Source organism: Pelecanus crispus, chromosome 2 (genome assembly GCF_030463565.1).
Source record: "Pelecanus crispus isolate bPelCri1 chromosome 2, bPelCri1.pri, whole genome shotgun sequence".
Taxonomy (NCBI): Eukaryota; Metazoa; Chordata; class Aves; order Pelecaniformes; family Pelecanidae; genus Pelecanus; species Pelecanus crispus.
In genome coordinates, this window is record NC_134644.1 from 166,693,686 (window position 1) to 166,714,977 (window position 21,292).

General features: G+C 41.7%; 1 protein-coding gene across 1 annotated transcript in view; it reads left to right on the top strand.

Moving 5' to 3' along the window:
• The window catches only part of TG (thyroglobulin), a 167,469-nt gene that overhangs the window by 12,071 nt on the left and 134,106 nt on the right, over positions 1-21,292 (top strand). Inside the window, exons 9-19 of the mRNA XM_075705217.1 lie at positions 2,640-3,698; positions 5,336-5,923; positions 7,170-7,412; positions 7,752-7,889; positions 8,458-8,535; positions 8,991-9,103; positions 9,806-9,917; positions 11,427-11,627; positions 16,753-16,962; positions 19,212-19,366; positions 19,854-20,010. Coding sequence (XP_075561332.1) covers positions 2,640-3,698; positions 5,336-5,923; positions 7,170-7,412; positions 7,752-7,889; positions 8,458-8,535; positions 8,991-9,103; positions 9,806-9,917; positions 11,427-11,627; positions 16,753-16,962; positions 19,212-19,366; positions 19,854-20,010 — 3,054 coding nt within the window. The remainder of the gene's footprint in view (positions 1-2,639; positions 3,699-5,335; positions 5,924-7,169; positions 7,413-7,751; positions 7,890-8,457; positions 8,536-8,990; positions 9,104-9,805; positions 9,918-11,426; positions 11,628-16,752; positions 16,963-19,211; positions 19,367-19,853; positions 20,011-21,292) is intronic.

Here is a 21,292-nt window from a genome sequence, read left to right on the forward strand (position 1 = left end):
AGGAGGAAAGTTAAAAACCTTCACTCCGAAGTGCACTACCTAAATATTCAGGATTGTGCCAGAGGGCTGAGGGAACACAAGGTCTTAACACGGGGGCCGCCTTCGGGGAATGTAATTGCTCTGTCTGCGAGACGCAGTCTTACCACGCAGAGAGAGAAGGAGGAACCTACCCTGGGTGTCACGGCTCCAAGCTGCTCAGAGTGCTCTGGGCACAGACAGGCTAACTGTGAAATGAAAATGTTAGCATGCCTCCGAGGCTGATCACCAAGGATATTGCAAGGGAACCTTGGAGAGGCCTTGCCATATGTTGGGACCAGTTGTTTTCTCTTTGAATGTGCTTTGCTGAGCCCTCCTGATGATTGGGGTTTTTGGGGGGGGCGGGGAGGGTAGGCAATGACTTGAAGCTTCTTGCAGCTTTTATTGGCAGACTCAGGAAATTTAAGCAGGGAAAAATTTCTGCAGAGGTTTTGAAGACTAACTCCCAAGAAGGTATTCCATGAGGATATAGCTGCAGTCTGTGTTCAGACAGCTACATGCCATGTGCGTGTCTCCAGTTCTACTCTGTTTTATTTCTCTTTAACATCTTCGACTCTCACACTCAGCACTGTGAATGCTGGAGGAGGCAGAGATGTAGGTGTGGGTAGCACGTTGGGTACTCGCATGACTAGGCTGTCCTGATAGAGACATGCTCCTTTTCAGACCTTTATAGTAAATTCACCCCAGCAGTGCTTTTCTGTTTATTCCTTCTCACTCTGCTTTGATTTGATTCAACAGTGGGTAGGAGGGGAGAGCGTTTAAAGACCATGATCCTACATTTGTTTCATATTAGCATACTTGTGGGATTGTGGCTTACACTAATTTATTGGTCCCCAGAGGAATGTTCTTCATCCGTCTTACCAAGAGCTAACACTGAAAATAGAAGGGGCCCATTCTACAGAAAATGCCTTTACAAAGGAACCACTGTGAGGGACCCTTAGCCCTTGCCAGGACTTGCGAAGCAGGACAAGGGTGTGAAAAGAGGAGTGAGAATGATGATGATCACAGAGCCTCAGATTACTTGCTAATCTGTTTTAGCAGCTTTTAAGATTTCCAGCTTTTATGCTTACTGTTAACAGGATTTATGACTGCTTTATAATATTGCCTGAACGTGGAACAAATGGGGATGGGGCGGCGAGCCCAAAGGAGGCCATGCTGGAGCAGACCAAAGCTCTTTTATCCACCATCCTGTCCCCTTCAGGGACAGCGGTGGTGCTTAGAGAGAAAGTGTGAGAAACGTGGGAAATGCGTATAGCTTCCATATATCCTCCCTGTTGCCTGCAGGCTAGGGAGTCCCCAGACTAGAGGCTGAGCCCAGATCATTGTGTTCAGCACTCCTCTATGGAGTCATCTTCCAGGGATTTGCCTAATTACTCTTTAACCTTTTATCCTTCCTAGCATCCTCTGGCAATAAATGATCATAATTATGTGCTCTACTTCTGGACCATTCTAATTCCTGTAGTGTGGGAAATACTAAATAATAATTTTCTATTGTGAATTATGTGGAGAAACCTGTTTTTTAAAAACCTTTATCATATTTTTTTGTCCAAGCTGAATAGCATCTCCTACTGGCTGTTCTGCCCTCAAAATATTTTTGCATCCCTTCTGTATAATTCTGCTACTTTTCAAGGAAAGGTAACCATGTGGCACATGATTCAAGCTGCTGCGTGTGTTCCAGAGACCCAGTCAGTGCCATAACCATCCTGTCTCATTGGTTCTCAGTGTCTTTATATCTACTAAGTCTTTCCTTTTTTGATGTCTTTTGAGCCTTAAGCTGATATTTTTAGAGGACCTTCTTCAGTGTTGTGTTGCATCCTAACTTGGAGGCATTACTGTCTGCATATGAACGTACAGACGGGGCTGGATGCAGACACACCAATGGCATAGCTTGGTCCAGGATGTGTGTGGCCAGGGCCCCTCTTGGTATCCTCAGTATCCTGAATTTGACTATTTTTGTTTAAATTTTGTATTTTTTTTTCCTTTTGAACTCATTTGTGCATGCCATCTGGTCCTTAGCACTCTATTACTGCTAATTTTAACAACTTGTTTTCAAACCCCTTGTAATGAATTCTTCACTATGAAACTGAAGATCTAGGTAGGAAGCCTCCATAAGTTCCTCATTAGTGGGCATTGGTTAAAATAACTTTCTGTTTTTCTGCAGTCTGTTTCTTTCTTAGGTTCACATATAGCACCTGGATCATCAGATAATTTCATTAGACGCAGGCATCCTACCAGAGAGTTAACATATTTGGAAAAGATGTTGTTTGTTCTTTCAGCCAGAGGAACAGGAATGAGGGTTTACATTGGGAAACAATACAACCAGAAAAAGACTACAGAGCAGACAACTCAGACGTGGTGAAGGAATGTTTCCTTTCACTTTGTGTCTTGACTGGAGAATTTTATTTGTAGACCATATTCAACAACAGTTCCAATTTCCTTATCAATGTGCACGATGTGTAGTTGAGGAACGAGAGACAGGTTGAACTATACTTTTATGTGTTTTCTGCTGGGACTGCTTGAAAGATAGCCATAGACTTACAGGCTTTGGAAGTTCAAGTTCTGGGAGAAAAAAATTTGCATTTTTTTTTAAAATCTTTGTCTAGGTGAAGAACAAGTGTGCATCTCGGAGAGACGACGGGCCTTGTCGAGGATCTTTTATGGCCCTGCTGGGTACTTCAGTCAGCTGAATTTGTTTTCCATGCCAGATATGCAGTTGGAAAAAATAACAGGCTTCTCAAGACCCTGCCCTCCCTCCTTCAAGGAGCTGTTTCTGGACTCTGGATTGTCGTCCCCAGTTGTACAAAGCTCCTCTGTCAGCCAGATTCCTGGGCTAGAAACCACCCTTAATGAAGCCATCACGGGGATGTTCCCATCAAGAGAACTGGCTCAAGTGGCACTGCAATTTACTGCTGATCCAAAGCGTTTCCAAGAAAACCTCTTTGGAGGAAGGTTCTTGAAGAATTTGATCCAGTTTAACTTCACAGGGGCACTTGGCACTAGTGGGAAATACAACATTGGCCAATTTTTCCCACAGGAGGCAGAGAGGGATAACGGCCAAGGCCTTCTGGAATCAGCTGAGACCTTTTCATTGGAGGTGTCAAAGGGGAGCTCCATTTTGAGTAAACCTCTTGTAGGCAGCTTTGGCCGCACAGTAACTCTACAGGACAATCAGAATATGATGAAATTCCTTTCCTCTGTTCTGGAACTACCAGAGTTCTTTACTTTTCTTCAGCAAGTGATTTCTGTCCCCAAAAGTGTTGCTGAAGATTTAGGTGAAGTGGTGAAACTAGCATTGGGGTCTGAAGACTGTGGTGAGGAGCCAAGGGACCTGTTTGTTCCAACATGCACGAAGGAGGGGAGGTATGAGGAAGTTCAGTGCTATGCAGGAGAGTGCTGGTGTTTGGACACTTCAGGTAAGGAAGTTCCAGGCTCAAGAGTTCAAGGCAAACGTCCAAGGTGTCCCACTGATTGTGAGAAGCAAAGGAGAAACCAGCAAAACTTGAAGCAAAGCCTGCCTGCGGGATCAGATCTTTTTATTCCCTCTTGTAGTGAAGATGGAGACTTTCTGCCACTCCAGTGTTATGGGACAAATTGCTTCTGTGTTGATTTGAATGGCAATACTATTCCAGGAATAAGGGGAAAAGCTGGAAAGCTGATGCAATGTAAGTCCTAGGGAGTGGGAATTTAAAGATGCTTCTTTATTGTGTTGTATTTTCATGATTCTTTCTTCATATCTGATTGTATCTGGAAATGTATGGATGATGTATACAAGCAATATTGTCCCCTAACGGGAAAGTGAGTCAGCCCTACAGTTGCAGGGGAATAATGTATGTAAACCTTGATATCCTAAATCTTGAAGATGGTTGTCTCTTCTTTCAATGGGTTAGGGTACGCACACTCAGAGCAGAGGAGCCTGAGGTCTTGCCTTGTTAACGAGCATGTCATTGGCATCTGTCTCTACTTGAGTGTGTAGCTAGTGTGTATAACATCCATGATTCTCATGAGACCTGGAGCATCTGTGTAACTGAATGTGACCCATGCCAAGTGAAAAGCTCTTTTACTTCCAGGACCAAGTCACCTGGGCACGGTCACTGGCTCATCCTTCGCCTGAGAACTGAAGAGCTTCAGCGCCTTAAACCATGAATCTCTTTTAGTCTTTTAGCTCAAGAATATATCCTCAACTTGGTAGGCTATCACAAGAGTCCAAACGTAGGAGAGGGATTCAAAGGCTAATAGGTTTCTCAATAATAGGTCACACAGTCAGGCCAGAAAAATGAGTCTCAAATGACTTGTCAGACATTGGTTTGGCATTGCAACTTGCTTATAGACTATGAACTGTCTCTTCTGCCCTTCTAGTAATGTAATACAAAGGAAGAAGGAAGCACATAGGGTAGGGATATTTGTCTTTCAAGTTTCTGTGAACTGAAAACATCATATCAACAGGCAGAACAGACCAAGAGAAGAGCACGCTTCTCATTTTGGAAGGAATAGCAGAGCATCCAGAAGATGATAGCAGTACATCGTGAAGGAGCTCCTTTGAATAGCAGTTTGTAGAAGTAGTGGAGAATTTATTGCAATGATCTGAATTGGTAGGGGATTTATATCTAGTAACCCATCTGTAGAGCAATCAAAAATAAACAGGTTCATAATTCTCTGGTGCTCAAAACATGAGCTAGTGTGTTTTGCTAGGTTTGTAGACTTGCTTGGTGGCAAAAGGAAATTTGGCTCTGGAGATGGCAGAAAAGGCTTCCAAAACAAACTCACTTCACCATTTTGAAGGATGATATTTTTATATTCAGCTGAAATTTTCAGTAGAGAATAGGAAGAGAGGACAACAGAATCTGAAAATTCTGGTTAGGTCCAAGGGGAAATAAAATCAGTATTATCCTACTATTCAGACGGTTGCTTTTGCAGGGATTGGCTGAATAAGAATTAATTGCCAGATTATCAAGTGTATCTGAAAATACCTAGTTGATATGAACAGATCCAGGAAGGCATTTAGTGGCATTAAACACCTGCCCCAGCCCAGAAGAACTACAGGCACCTAATGTGCTCAAGTATTTAAAAAAAATCATATCTGTATGCATCTTTCAGTACTCGAATGCCTTTGGAAATCTTACCCTGGTTCAGCATGGGACCTTAATAGCATTGGCCCTCTTAATAACAGGCCAGAAATGTTGTGGGACTGGGATAAGTGACAAAGTTTCAGTAATGGTGTTTATAGTACTAGGGGGGTAGGGGATATGTATATCTTCAGTGCATTCATAAGACGTGCTATGCATGTTTTGCTTTTCCCCAGGCCCCAGTGCTTGCCAAGTAACAGCTGGTCAGGAGTTTCTAAAGGCTGTGAAACTCCTGTTGTCAGATCCAAGCACTCTGTCTCAGCCCTCCAGCATTTACCTCCCGCAGTGTGATGCTGACGGTGCCTGGAGGCAGGTGCAGTGCAGTGGACCTTCTGAGCAAGCCTTTGAGTGGTACGAAAGGTGGATTGCAGAGAACAATGAAGGCAAAACCCTGCCTGTTGCTGATCTATTTAACATCATAACTGGATATAAAGAGGCGTCTTCCAAAGGCTTTTCAGCTTTTATTAAAGCCTTGTATGAGGCTGGGCACCAGAATGTCTTCCCAGCATTCACCTCGTATTCCTCCTTCACTGATCTCCCACCTGAGGTGCTTGAAGGAAACGTGACCTATGCATCTGAGAACGTTTTACTGGATCCATATATATTCTGGCAGCTTCTGAATGAGCAGCTGACCTATTACCCAGGACCCTATACTGATTTCAGTGCTCCATTAAGCCACTTTGAACTTCGTGATTGCTGGTGTGTTGATAGCAAAGGAGAAGAGCTGCAAGGAACAAAAGCAGAAGTGAACCGGGTCCCAGCATGTAAGTAACGGGACTTCTGGCACATAAGTGTCAGTGTTTCTGGTCTTTCCTTTTATGTCACAAGAGGAAAGTCCTTTAAAGTGCTGTGAGGTAAGAGACAATGACTTGTCGGAAAGATCATCAATACTGCCATTGTCACTGGCCACCAGAGGTGGGGTAACTCATTCTTGGTGAACAAGTGGTGTCTCAGCTTTGGCAATAAAGAGGACTAAAGTTCCATATAAGTTTGTGTAGATTTTATAATTTGGAATTTGGACATATAATGTTTTTGTAGAAGATAACTGATAACTCTTTTGCAGAAGATAAACTGCTTTTGCTTTGCCAGATGGCAAAGGGCACTTTGAAGTTAGAAACAGTGTGCGAAGAGTTGTATGGGAAATTCATGATTACACTGTGATGTAAATGACTTTTAAAAATGCCTTAAAATGAGGCAAGAGGAATTGTCTATACTGTTTCTTACTACACAGTCAAGAGTAACAAGTATCCCCTAGAAGTCACTAGGAGAAGAGTGAGGCCAACACTGAAGTTTGGTAAGCCCTCTGTCTAGACTTCTCCACCAAAGCTCCGTGGGGTTGCTTCAGCAGATGACCTATATTATAAATGTAGTCACTAAACCAATTCTCATCACACAGTAATTTTCCAGCTGGGAGGAAGAGACAGGACAATGAATGGCAAACTCCAAATGGACAAGGAGTGCTGGAGATGCCAGTGCTGTGGGCAAATGGGGAATAAAGGGGACAAAGAAGATTAGTAGAGAGTTATTTTAGTGGAGAAGCTTTCACTGGGCTTTCACTGGGTTTGGTGTGTTGAACTGCCATATCTGGGTCAGTAGATGTGCGGAGAGGACAAGCCAAGTGTCAGCTGCACTCTGGACCCAAGTGATACACCTTCAGTTTCCTTTCTCACTCACTTTTCTGATTATCCACTTTTTTATGACAGTGATTGAGGGACAGTTCTGTAGAGACATATAACTCCATTTGTAACCAATGACGAGGAGGTAACTTAAAATTATCAAAGCGTTGGCTCAAGACTTGGAAAATGTTTGAGTGATTCCTGGTACTCTTGGACCCTTGTGGTTATATAGCTAAGTGTTGATGAGTCTTGTTTGCTTGCTTCGTTAAGCAATTCAAAACCAAGCAAGTGCAGGAGGAAACAGAAGATGCTAATTAAAAGACCAGCTAGTTTTTGCATGCAAATCTTTATGGGATTTAGATGAAAGGCATTAAAATACCCTCTGGTTTTACAGGTCCTGGTATATGTCAAGGTGTTAAGCAGGAAGCCATGAAATTTATGGAGGAGGCAGAGCAGCTCATCCTAGCATCAAATAGTTCCCACTTCCCTTTTGGAGAAAGCTTCTTGATGGCAAAGGGAATACAGCTCACAGACAATGACCTCCTACGTTCTGCTCGGCCCTACGAGACAGAAGTGGTGGTCTCTGAAAAGCTGTTATCGGGCAGTGACTATGCTCTCCAGCTGGCTGCATGGTCAGGTAGGTGAAAGAGAGATGAGAGCTTAATTAAATGGATTAATGCCCAGGATCTGTGCAAGAGTACTCTATGTCAATATCAATTTTGCTGAAAACCAGATGCGACATAGCAGGTATAATTAATCGGTGTAATTAACCTGACAACTCAAGACTGATTTCAGTTGTCATATATGTATGACACAATGTATATATAAGATCTGGATGCTTACCAGCCTTTATGTACTTGCAGCGTTTGATAATTTGCCTTCTAAAATACAGGGAACATTCAGGTGTTTGGAAAAATGTGCATTTAAAATATCTTGTATTGGCCACTAACAGCTTCCTTTTGTTTATCTTTTATAGTCTTGCATTTCTACTGGCGGAATCACTTTACTTCAAAACATTCTGCTGGGGAAGCAATGCAGCTGGGATTTCTCCCTTACATCCCACAGTGTGATGGCCTGGGAAACTGGGAGCCAACTCAGTGCTATGAGAGCACAGGTGAGGAGATGCTAATAAGACACTCTGAGCTGTCTGAACAAAGAAAAGCTAAGCAGAATTCTACTAAAAAGATGGAAAACCTGTATTGTTGTAGCCAAAGTGGGGAGAGGTGAAGTCTACAAGATGGGTGAAAAATTGACTGGAGTAAGGGACTCAAGTGGCAGCTCATTTGGGCTCAAAAATCAGTCGATGTTCAGTTGCTCACTGCAAGTATTGTTCCTTGGGGGTCAGTTCAGGGGCTGGTATTGCGTAATGCCTTCATTAATGACCGGGACAATGAGATGGAGTGCACTCTCAGGAAGTCTGTGGATGACACCAAATTGCTGGGAGTAGATGATATGCTGCAGGATAGGGCTGCAATGAAAGAGTCTCACCAGAGCTGCGACATTTCCATTCTCACCACTGCTCTCAGGTGTAGTCTACTTATCTCTCGATAGCAGAGTTAACTGTGACCTAGATTTACTGACCACTTTCTGTAGCGCCACTGAGGATGAAAATCTTCCCAGTACGCAACAAAGCATACTGCAGTACAACATCTAAAATAAAGCTGCTTTTCTTCCCTGGCCAGGTCATTGCTGGTGTGTGGATGAGAGAGGACGTTACGTGACAGATTCCTTGGTCTCACGCTCAGCAGAACTTCCCAAATGTCAGTTGTTTTTTCTTCCTAAATATTTGTCTTTACCTGTTCTTACAAATTCTAATTACTGAAAATTCTAGTATGATATGCACGATGCAAGGCTTGTTTCTAACCATTGCAACAAAAGAAAAAGGAATTTTATGCTTGTTTTGCTAGTTCACTTAATTTCACTATGTGTGATTTCGGCTTGCACGATTTGAGAATGGACCCTCTAGTGTTGGTGGCCCTGTTTGAGCAGAGGGGTTGGACCAGATGTCCAACCAAATGTCTCCAAGGGTCCCTTCCAACCTCAACCATCCTGTGATTCTGTGGTTATCAAACACTGGTCAGGAATTCTCTGCCTGAGGCTGCAGCAGAGCCACGTGAAGAGATGTGTGAAGGAGCTGGGGATGTACTCCTTTCTCTAGCTTAGCTTTTAGAACTTGATTTTATTTTAACGTGCATGTATTTTTTCCCTCTTACAGGCCAGACATCATGTCAGCGGTCTCGAACCAATGCCTTAATTTCCAGCTGGAAACAGAGCGGTTCAAAGCTGGATGCCTCTACAGCTGATCTTTTCATCCCCTACTGCCTTGAGGTGATTTAACATGACTCAGGGAGGAAGAAACAAAACCTCCTTGGTTTTTCTTACGCCATGCCAAAGGCCTGTACAGTTTCAGTCTATGCTCCTTAAGCATCCCTTGTGCATTCCTGTTAACCTGAAAGAAAAGAGTAAGGCAAAAAAAAAAAAAGCAGGCATTGCCCTTCATAAAACAGAATTGATATAGTTTTGAGATGAAGACGGGGAATAGGAAGCTCTGTCCCTGCCTATGCTGCCCTCCTACAGGGTGGCTCTGCCTAGTCCTTTTGCAGGACTATGCTTAACAGACACAGCTTAATTGACTGACATTTGGGGGGCTCTTCCTGAGCTGTCAGAGAACGTCAGGATGAGAGGGAGTTGGATGCAGGTATCCCAAAACAGGGTCTGTGATGCTTTCAAACATGGTAGTGAGCAGGATAGAGCCCTGCAATGGGCAAGAAACAGACATTTCAAACCAAGATTATACCAGAACTTTATCTCAATGGGCTTACAGTCTGCATATTGCTTCTCTCAGGGCCTGGTCTGTGTATTAGATTAGGTAGACTGTATTTTAATATTTTGTGTTTCTTTTCAATGTTTTGAATTAATGGACAAATGTGAATATAATCAAATATTTTAATCAAACTTTGGGGTATGGCTTGTGGTGTGTCTGTATTAATATACATTGCTCTGCAATGACATGTAATTGATTCTTTGTAGACAGGAGAATACGCTGTGCTACAGAGATCCGGCACAGATATTTGGTGTGTAGATCCTGTGTCAGGAGAAGTATTTCAGCGTGGCAGCAAAGATTTGGATGGCAATCCTGAGTGTGAGTAATGCTTTACCCACAGCCTGTGACGCTAGTGGCAATGCCTCATGCTTTGCAGCATATGTACTTTCCCTTTCAGAATGATGCCCATGAAACACAGGGGGCTTACAATTTAATTCCTCAGTGGTATGGTACATACAAGTGCACCAACATTGAAAGGGTATCTGAAGATAGTTATCCTTTACTTTTGTAATACCAGAAATAAACCAGTCTAGACAAACTGATGAACAGGCTTCTATGCATCTTTTTACCTTCCATTTCTTACCACCATAGAAAATTCTTTGGGCTTGTGGGTGAGTTTTCTAAGGCAGTGAATCCTGAACTGTGAGAACTGGGCCATGTGCAGTCAGTGAGTCCATTTTACATGATCCACAACTGCTCCATGGAATGCAATTAGGTCTATAATACCTCTATATTGTTTTCAAATAAAGACAGAGGACTGTTGAGGTCTAATAGGAGACGGTTGATCCAAAAAGTTGAAGAATCTCTGCTTGTAGGAATTGGGATGATATATTGGAGCCCGTGCACTGGCTCTGCTCTTCTGAGCAATACAGGCAGCCCAAGAGCCCACAGTTCCGCTGTGCTTGTTTCTTCAGTTCTATAGCTAGTGATTTTCTGTTTCCCATGTCCCATAGAAAATTTGGGAGCATAATCTGCTGGCTTCAGGCAAACCTCCTGAAACGTCAGTAACAGAGTAGATAATTACTCAGGAGATGATAGTGAGTTAGATAGTACTTTCATCTGACACAGCAAGTCTGCTTTCTTTTGGGCTAAAATATGGGCTAATGCTAGAAGTCCATGAAGATCAGCAACAGGCCTGATAGGGGATAAATAACTGCACGTTCACTGAGGAATTAGTTGTGTAATTGTTCATTAAACAGGTTTACAAGCAGATGAACAAAATTAGTAAGAGCCAACTTTGTCTCAAATTTGGACTGAACTTTTTGGATCTTCTTGTCAGGGGTTTGTTCCACATGCTCATGTCCATTTTGTTTGTTTGTGGGAGACCATAAATATTGCTGTTCCATGGTTGGTTTTTTCCCAGTTTTGAAAGTATTAAATTGGGACATTTTGACTATTTTAAAATTTAAATAATTGTATTGTTACACTTAAAATTACCTCACTCAAAAATTCTTATTAAAAAGATTAATTTGATTTTTTTAAAATTAAAATATCAGCATCTATATGATACACTATAAAATTTATGGCAAAAAAATGTTAATACAAAATAAGTATCAGTATTTTTTCTACTATTTTATTGATGCAAACCCATATAAACTACACTTTAATCTCTAGGGAAAAAGAAGTATTTTTTCTAGTGGAAGTAAAGTTTCACATTCCTATGGTGATTCAAATTATAGTTTCATGAACACTCACCTTCCTTATGCAAAAACAGGCTAAAAGAACTGCTGTTTAGGACAATTCTGTACATTAGTATGGTTCATTTCTGCAGATGATCAGTTTGTTGTCTTCTGCTCTGTACCTTGCAATGAATTTCTCTCTTTAAAGGTCCTAGTTTCTGTAAAATTCTGAAGTCTAAAACTGGTTTACAAGAAGCTGGCAAAGGCTACATCCCACAGTGTGAAGGGGACAACGGGACTTTCTCACCTGTGCAGTGCAGCCAGGATCAAGAGAGCTGCTGGTGTGTCTTTGACAATGGAGAAGAGGTGCCAGGGACACGAGTAAGCAGAGGAAGACCTGCATGTGCAAGTGAGTTCCTGCTTGAGGCGCATTGCTTCTGAGCAAGACCAGGTCTGGAACTTGACCCAGATCCTAACTTTTTCCAATATTTAGTTGTATGTAAGCTTCTTTGTTCAGATCTTTACAGAGATTTTTATTCTAAAGGTATGGTTATCTCAGTGTTATAGCAGATTTCAGACCTACCTGGGCATGATGTCCAGTTTTCTTCAAGTGCTTTGTCAGGGCGAAAGGAGAAGGGAGCAGATCTTTGACTTTTCTTTATTCATGAAACTGGTTAAATCAAAGCAGTTGAGCTATTAAACTTAGCGAAAATGGCAATCTGAACAGCTTGCTGCAAACTTGAACCTGTTTCAGTCTGAGCTGGTTCTGGGATTAAAAGCCATTCAACTGACTGAAATAAAATTTGAAAAATGTATGCTTCTGCCGTTCCTACTCTTGGCTTGTGACCAGAGTTACGAAAAAGTGCCAAAACACTATATATTCACAGAGTATTTTCTGCATGACCAGAGCTGCGAAGCACTAGAATTCACTCCTGGTTTCCGGTGAGACGTCCAAATGGGAGACATTTGGATAAATTTAATTTGCAATGGCCTTTATACATCTCTCCATCACTGAAGCAAAGCAGAACAAATTAAACTTTCTACAGGGCTATGCTCCAAAGTGTAATGATTAGTGGAAACTAGAGATGTAAAAAGAAAACCTTCAACCAGGACACTACTGTTTCCATAACTCTTTTGTTTTTTTTAAATGAGAGCTGTTCGTAGATTTAGGGAAATGAGACCACATGATAAGAAATTGCTTCAGTTTCCTTTTGTGATTCTGTGATGTAAAGAGCAACACATGCTCACCAACCAAACACTTGATTGTCTCAGCCCAACTGGCTGTAAGGCATTTTAGTCAATTAGATAACTCCTCAGCCAACTTGGAAACCACCACCAACATCATTTTCTTTGAACAATCTTGTACCAATAGAAAGCTATGTGGATGGGATTTTATGAGAAGAAGGAGACCCCAGGGCTGTATCTGCCCCATGCAGTGTGGTGTTGTGTGGAGGTGCCCAACTGAGCTCTGAAGAGACGAGCTCCAGAGCTGGGGTGGCATAGCTATAGTAAGCATAGCAGTCCAGTACAGGTTTCTACCTCTTCTTAGACTGATCAGCTCGTACAGTGCTGCTGCCATCCTACTTTCAGTTGATAGGCTAGTATCTCTGTAGGACATGGGGCTGTGTGATATTTATTTTGTTTGGACAGCTGGAGGAACTCAGTGCAACACCCAGCACTCAGCGGTATGGATTGACTTTCCCCTAGACTCTGAAGGTGAACAGGGAAATGTGGAGGCGTTTCTAGTAGGCCAGGAAAGTCAGAACTAGTTGTAAATGTTAAGTCCTTGATATTTCCCTCTCTCCATGAAAGGTCAATTTTCTAGATTTCCCCCTAAGTTCCAAGGGAATTTATGGAATATGTTATAAGGAGGTGTAGGTGTACCCTGAGATATGCCCCTAAGATGATTTTATGTTTTGTCTGCACATCTGATGTTTCTTGGGATCCTGCAATGCTGTACTTTTCCTAGAGGAAACAGTGAGTGAATGATTAATGACCTTTCTTTTTTAAAAGACTGAGCTGAGAGAACTGCTTTGAAAATACAGTGGAAACCTGGCTTTACTGAAAGCTGTTTGTTATTTTCTGCATAGAAATACCATTGAAATAATAGTTAATGATTTTCCTGGATTTTGAAATAGCAATGGAACCTTTTCATGGTAAACAACTTAGTTATTGTGTAAGAATAAAGAAGCAAAAGTTATTTTTCCCCTCAGTCTATCCAGCCTTATACCTCTAATCCTGGGAACTACTGATAATTGTTCAGGAGAAAGAGAAAGGAGTACTATCTCACTATCTTGGAGATCTTGTCTATCAGCAAAAGAAGCTGTTGTGGTAGGAAAATATGATAAACTTCTCCTCCAACATCAGAACAGACAGCTGTAAACAGCAAGTAATAACTTCACAGTGCCCAGTGCATGCAATGAGGTTTTCATTAGCTTAATAATTTCCATCAGAGGTAGAATACAACTTTTTTCTAGTTGACATGCACTAGAGAGATGATGCCAAGTATCCTAGCAATCCTCACATGCATGTCCCATCCTCATGCCCACTTTCCACAGCTCTGAGTGGAGAGAGAGGAGAGAAAGCCTTCCAGAGAAGGTCCTGAAGACCGTAATTTCCTTATAGAAATCTTTAGAAACACCTATGAAAGAAGTGTCAATATTCAGCTGGATTCTGATTCACTCTTACAGGACTGAGCAATTGGGGCAGAAATAGAAGAATGACAAAATGGTACAGGCTTGATAATGATAGTAAATGAGTTGACATCTGTAGAGGGATAAATGAGCAAATTACTGATTGTGAACTGAAACCTGTGAACCACACCAGGAAACCATCCATCACTTATGTTTTGCGGGCTGGTTATTTTTCTAGTTTACATACCATCTCTCATTGGAACAGACAGTAAAAGACTGTAGCAGCATATGGCTGAGACTGGATTTGACTTGCTGGATATAGAAATGTGTTAGAGCAATATAAAGACATAGACTGATTTTTATATACTTTGTATTAAGAGATATTAACATAATTTACACATAATGGTGGATGTAATTTACATTGGTCAGGATAAGTATTGCTATCTCTTTTACAGTGATATCTTTCGGTCCTAAAATATTGGGAGGTTTATTAAAAGTTTGTTAAGCAAGGATGCCAGGTTTCCACCTTTACTGAAAAAGAAACTGGATACAGTGTCAATGAGTGAAGAGGACGAATGTAGTGACCCCATTTACAGAGTTAATGCGGAAAAGGTGCTATAAAGGAGTCTTGGAAAAAAATGTATTTGACAATTCAGAGATACAGATATGAAAGCCTTTTATTTTGGCATTGAAATGCTCGGGGTTGGAAAACAAAGATGTACTGTGCACACTGGATCCCAGATTCATCCTGTGATGTTTTGAGCTTTAACTGAAGCGGCTGCTAAGTTAAGGAATTAATCTCCATATCTCCATCAGAAGGGGAGAGAGAGGCTGCTCAGACCTGAACCATCAGCAGTGTTTGCCTTCCTCTGGTGACTAGGGAGGTAGGGACTGATCTGAGCATGGGTGTTTGGAAAACGATCTATACATACAGCAAGCAAGTGAATTGTACTATATGAAAACAACATTTTCGTTATATTTATAAGTGAGAAAGTTGTTTTTTCTTCCTATATTTTGTAGCTCTAGAGCTCAGAAGTGTTCATTATTACTGGATACATTCAGTAATTAGGTTGGGATTTGGCTAATATTGAGTGAAATGGTTTGTACAGATTAGTAGAAATTAATTATCATTCTAGTTAGCCTGTTATGATAGCCTGTTGCAGTGGGCTAGCAGGGGTGAAATGACTGACTTTAGCAAAGCTTTTGACACTGTCTCGCATAATATCCTCCTTGGGAAGCTGGCAGCTCACGGCTTGGACAGGCATACTCTTCGCTGGGTAAAGAACTGGTTGGGTGGCCGAGCCCAGAGAGTAGTGGTAAATGGTGTTAAGTCCAGTTGGCAGCCGGTCACGAGCGGTGTTCCTCAGGGCTCTGTTTTAGGGCCAGTCTTGTTCAATATCTTTATCAATGATCTGGATGAGGGGATCGAGTGCACCCTCAGTAAGTTTGCCGATGACACCAAATTGGGTGGGAGTGTCGATCTGCTGGAGGGTAGGGTGGCCCTGCAGAGGGACCTGGACAGGCTGGATCGATGGGCCGTGGCCAACTGTATGAGGTTTAACAAGGCCAAGTGCCAGGTCCTGCACTTTGGTCACAACAACCCCATGCAATGCTACAGGCTTGGGGAGGAGTGGCTGGAAAGCTGCCTGGCCGAAAAGGATCTGGGGGTGTTGGTCAACAGCTGGCTGAACATGAGCCAGCAGTGTGCCCAGGTGGCCAAGAAGGCCAACAGCATCCTGGCTTGTATCAGGAATGCTGTGGCCAGCAGGAGCAGGGAGGTGATTGTCCCCCTGTACTCGGCGCTGGTGAGGCTGCACCTGGAATACTGTGTCCAATTTTGGGCCCCTCACTATAAGAAAGACATTGAGGTGCTGGAGCGTGTTCAGAGATGGGCAACAAGGCTGGTGAAGGGTCTGGAGCACAAGTCTTATGAGGAGCGGCTGAGGGAACTGGGGTGGTTTAGCCTGGAGAAGAGGAGGCTGAGGGGAGACCTTATCGCTCTCTACAACTACCTGAAAGGAGGTAGTAGTGAGGTGGGTGTTGGTCTCTTCTCCCAAGTAGTTAGCGATAGGACAAGAGGAAATGGGCTCAAGCTGCGCCAGGGGAGGTTTAGGCTGGAAATTAGGAAAAATTTCTTTACGGAAAGGGTGGTCAAGCATTGTAACAGGCTGCCCAGAGAGGTGGTGGAGTCACCATCCCTGGAAGTGTTCAAAAAACGGGTAGACGTGGCACTTCGGGATATGGTTTAGTCTAGTCTACCCTTGATTGGTTTAGGTGGGCTTGGTAGTGTAGGTTAATGGTTGGACTGGATGATCTTAAAGGTCTTTTCCAACCTAGACGATTCTATGATTCTATGATTCTATGCAGAGTGAGTTGATAGGGTAAAATTTGTGCTCCAAGTCCAAAGCTGTAGACTACTGTTAAGGACCTGCTGAGTCACCAGAAACATCCTGATGTTGTTGAAGACACTGTAGTCATGAGTTCCTGATCTTAAAGTTTTCAAACTTCACTATAAAGGTAATTGAGATTTTTTTTTTTTTTTGGCTCTGCCTATTTCCACTCAATATCTTTTGTAAAGGTTTGTTCTGCTGGTGGTTCGAAACCTCCGTCTCATTTCATACTTAAATTTATTCATGACTGTTTTAAACTTTTCTGTTCTTAGAAACCATGCATGTAGCTTTCTGGACCCAAGGCATTACCCATCAAAGTCAATATGTGTCTTTTCATCAGCTTTAGTAAACTGAACCATGCTGACAACAAACTTGATCCAAGTTGACATGAGTGGGAAATGCAGAGGGTGCTGTCTAGGTTTTCTCTGTTGATACAAGGGTTATGTAGACTTTTTACTAGAAGTGCTTCATAGTATGCCACTAATATATCCCCTTTCTCATGTGCCTAAAGGTCCGGAGTGTGCTCTGCCATTCGGTGCCTCATCTGTTCTCAATGGAGCTGTATTTTGTGAAAACGTTTCTGGGCAAGCTCCAAGCGTTCAGCAGTGCCGGCTGGTGTGTCGCCAGGGCTTCCACAGCGCCTCTTCCGGCACGTCGTTTCAGTGTGATGTGCAACAGCATCGATGGGTCTCAGCTGCCCCGCTCTATCAGGCCTGCCAGAGTACGTCTGCACTGCTGTGGGCTGGGAAGGGCACAGAGCAATGTCAATAGATGTACAAAAATGTGCTTTCATCATGAAACTACTGTGTGAATGACAATAATAGGACACAACAGTTATATGGGAGTTGCTAAACTAAGGTGCAGTAGATTAGTCCTATCTTCTGCCATTTTCATCTCTGTCTCTTGGCTAGCTCATATGCTGGAAACAGTCCCACTTTTCTGTAATAATATAGCTATAAATAGTTATTCAATCTATATGCAGATTTTTCTTTGCAAGTTAAAAGATGCTGGCACCATGAAGTGATTCTGATGGAACCACTTAGTCCTGGAAGAACAGATGAGCACCAGATGTTTGAGTTTGGCAGAACTTGACTGTTTATTTGCGTAATCAAGTCACTGTTACTTCTACATCTTTTTGCAGCAGTCTGTTCTTTAGGATTATTGTTGTCTTTGATGGCTGAATTGTGGTATTTTTCAAACCATTTTTCTTTCCAGAAGAAAATGTCACTTTCAATCTTGGAAGCATCAGTTGTCTATTCAGAGCTCATGTAATTGGATATTAATGTTGGCCGTTTCAATTATTTCAACTAGAGATACATTCTGATCAAAATGGTAATTTGTAGCAGTGCTGAACTTTGAGAAATGCAGATCTTGATGCCAAGTTTGGAGCTACTCTTCACCTCCAGAATGGGTTAAGCCCATTCTGGAAACTGCTGTATTGACACATTCTAGTTGTACCCCAGGTCTTCTATTCCAAATGTAAATGATTTTAAGCTTTAGATTTCAGACTGAGACTTTTGTCTGTAATCATATTTACTAGGTTTTTGTAGCATGTTATGAAGTAACTTCCATGTTTGCCTGATTGCAGTTGAATAACTGTTTGTAAGACCAGAGAAGAGTGTGTGGCAATCTGATACAAGCTCCCGTTTAATGCAAGCTAAGGACTTCCCACAGTAATTTGTGTTTGAAATAGAGCATGGTTTTAAGGAGAGAGAAAAAACTCCCAACACATCTGAAGGCAATTGAATAAACTTCACGATAATGGAGAATTCACCACAATACTTAGGAATTTATTCCAATGGATAATTACCCACACTCTTAAACATCTTATTTCCTGTTCCTTATGTGTACACTTAGAGATTGTGGCTAAATCAGCTCATAACTACTCTCTGATAAACTAAACAGATAGAGGGCTTTGTGCCTTGCAGGAAGAAGCAAGCTTTTGTGTCCTCCGGTCCCTCCCACTGTTCTCCTTGGATGCTCTCCAGGCTTTCCCACGCTCACCCTTTGGGAGTGAGAGACAGAACTGTGCTCCAGCAGTGACACTTGTACATGATGCAGTGAGGGTCTGTAGAGGAGGTGAACGAGGGAGAGTTGTGCTTCTCCAGGCTGGTGGGATAAGAGCCAGCTCCATTTGGAGGTGGCATTACAGCATCACCACTGTGCTGAATCTGAGATAACAAACCCTCCATGAAGCCTGGGATCAGTGTTACCTCCCGTGGAGACAAGAAATTGGCACCTTTTTTATTCTGCCTAAAAACTGGCTAAATAGATTTTCATTTTGTGACTGTTGAGCTCACAGGTTTCTCATCGATTTACGTGATTTGCATCACTTTGGTTTGCTATCAAAAACTTGGAAGGCCCTTGTAGATGTCTGTGTTGACACAGACAAAATATGCAATCAAATTTATTCTATCCTAAAACTTGATTCCTAGTTAATTTGACAGCTAGGTTTCTGAAAGCCCATTTGAGTTAGTATTAATTGCTTTAATATTTTAATTCCTTTTTTTAATAGAAGTTCTTTCATGATTGTGTCTGAGAGAAGCAGAGGTTGACAGGTCAATAATTCCTGTCTTCCTGTTTCTTTTCTAAGTATTGGCATAACGTCAGCTTTCATCTAGTTGTCTGGAAATTCCTATCTGCCAAGGCTTATAAAAAATCATCATTAATGATCCAGATTGTTCCTTATCCTTCTGTGAGTTAGTGCTCCAATGTAAAATATCTCTTTTTTATTATTTAACTATGTCACCTGGCTTTTTCTCTAATACACAACATGTATTTATCAAGCACGTCTCTTGCTGCTTACTATTTAATACAGACAACTCTACTGCTTTCACTTAGAAATGGGGAGTTGCTATTGATGCAAGATCAAAATGCCAAATCAGTGTTTTCTTTTCTCAAAGTAACTTTGAAAGTCAGTTTCCACATTAAATAGTGAGGCTACTAAATGCCCTTTCTACTTATTTTTAGAGCTCCAGTTACTTCAGACAGTCCAAGCTCAAACACATTTTCAACTACTACTACCTGCTGAGAAGACTTGTAGTTCTGACTACTCTGGATTACTCCAGGCATTCCAGATATTTATTTTAGATGAGTTGAAGGCCCGTGGTTTATGTCATCTCCAGGTAATTTCTATTCCTTCTCTGTTATTGGTGGTGTTTTTTGTTTGGTGGTTGGGTTTGGGATTTTTTTTTTTTTTTTGGTATTATAAAAAAGGTGAGACACAAAGTAGAACTTTGCACTTTTGAGAGTGGTGGAAGAGCAGAAAATGCCATGAAATCTGTCAAGATTGGCAGAACTCTCATATGGATAGCTGAGAAAATAGGATGTTTATTCTCACTGACCCCGCATCAGCAGATCAGCTTAATTGTAGCCATAGAAATCATATCACATCAGTCTAATATTTATTAAAAATGTATTTTGATGGAAGAAAACCCTTTGACTGTTCTTATAGTGAGTAAATGACATGCTAAAATTATCTTTTCCTACTTCTGCTTTGGCCTTTTTGAAAAAGTTGCCTTTGAGCATAGCACAGTGCAATTGAAAAGAGAAGGGCAAGAACTAGAATGTTCTCAGGCTGACTAACCATGGTTTCATTTATTTGAATTCGAGGTAAATGTGTTTGGAAATACTGGCTCGGTTTCTGCCTGTGATGATTCCACTGTCTACGTTGAATGCCTGAGTGTGGACCACCTGGGGGTGAATGTCACGTGGAGGACTCAGCTGGAAAACATCCCGGCAACTTCTCTCCCTGACTTACATGATATTGGTAAGTTTTTTTCCTCTGATATTTCTGTGAATTAAGCCTTCTTTGCTTTTAATTGTTTTGCTTCTCTGTGTCTGCTCTTAGGAGGCACTAACAAGGTAGTATAAATGCTCATGGAAAGACTCTTTATAATGCTGGGGTTGTGTGTTTGAGCTTTTGGTGTTGATATATTTATCTTTTCAGGCAGGCTGTGACTGCACAGCGGAAAGGAACTATAATTGAATGTTTTTTTTCAGATAGGACTGCCTCTCCCAGCTTCTTTAACTGAGATTGAAAATTACTTTATTGGGCATGAGCTGAACTGTCCCAGATGTTAATTTCCAGTAGGCAGGTCCTCAGTGGTGGAAAAAATTGTGTTCCTTATTGGGTTGGACTCAGAGAAACACAATTCACACATTACCAAAAATATAACTAATTTTTTAATGTCTTTCTTTTTCTATTTATTACATTACCTTTGACACTAAAGAATGACCCTTAGCTTGGAAGTCCTAGAGCAATTATGCAGAGACCACAGACTGGCAGATCTTTGCTGTGGTTTCCCAAGTGAGTTAGGGATGGTGTAAGGAACTTCTTTCAAAGTCAGTGTTTCCCTTTAAAATGAAAGACTTAAAAAAAAAAAATCTCAGGTTCAAATGCCCTCTGTGCCAGCTTTTCTCCAGTTTTTCTGTTTTGCGATGGTGTTCCCAACACTAAATATACATAACTCTGCCTGCACATGTCCTTCCCTCTAACTATTGCACTTGGAGATGCGTGCCCTACAGCAGTTTTTGCCTGATCAGAACCGAGTTCAAAAGCCTTCAGGACGTAGACAGTGGCTGCAGTGGTTGTGTGGTTCCTGGCTTTACCGTCTGTTTATGTTTACATCCATTAAGTTGCTCCAGATTATAAGGGAAACATGAATATTCGAGCAGTTTGCAGGAGGTGGATCAAAGTATAAGTGTGTTTGGTTTTATATTGAACTTTACTTTTGAAAGTGTTCTGCTTTGAGGGCATTACATTTTTGACCCTCTCCACACTATAATTTCCCATAGTACTAAAATTGCTTTTCAGGGAATGACTGTATGGTTTCAGAAGAGGCAGTATGAGTCTAGTATGGGGAGACCAGACAGCTGGGAACCTTCTCTCTGTATCCACTTGGCACCATCACTTCCATTTCCTTCTAAGGCAGCTTTGGGACTTTCTGGTTTGAGGTGTTTTCTGCTGTATTGACATAGAGTGAGAAAATTTGCTCTCTGGTTTGAAAATCTATATTACTAAAATAGCTTTGTTGTTTTCCTAGCTTCTT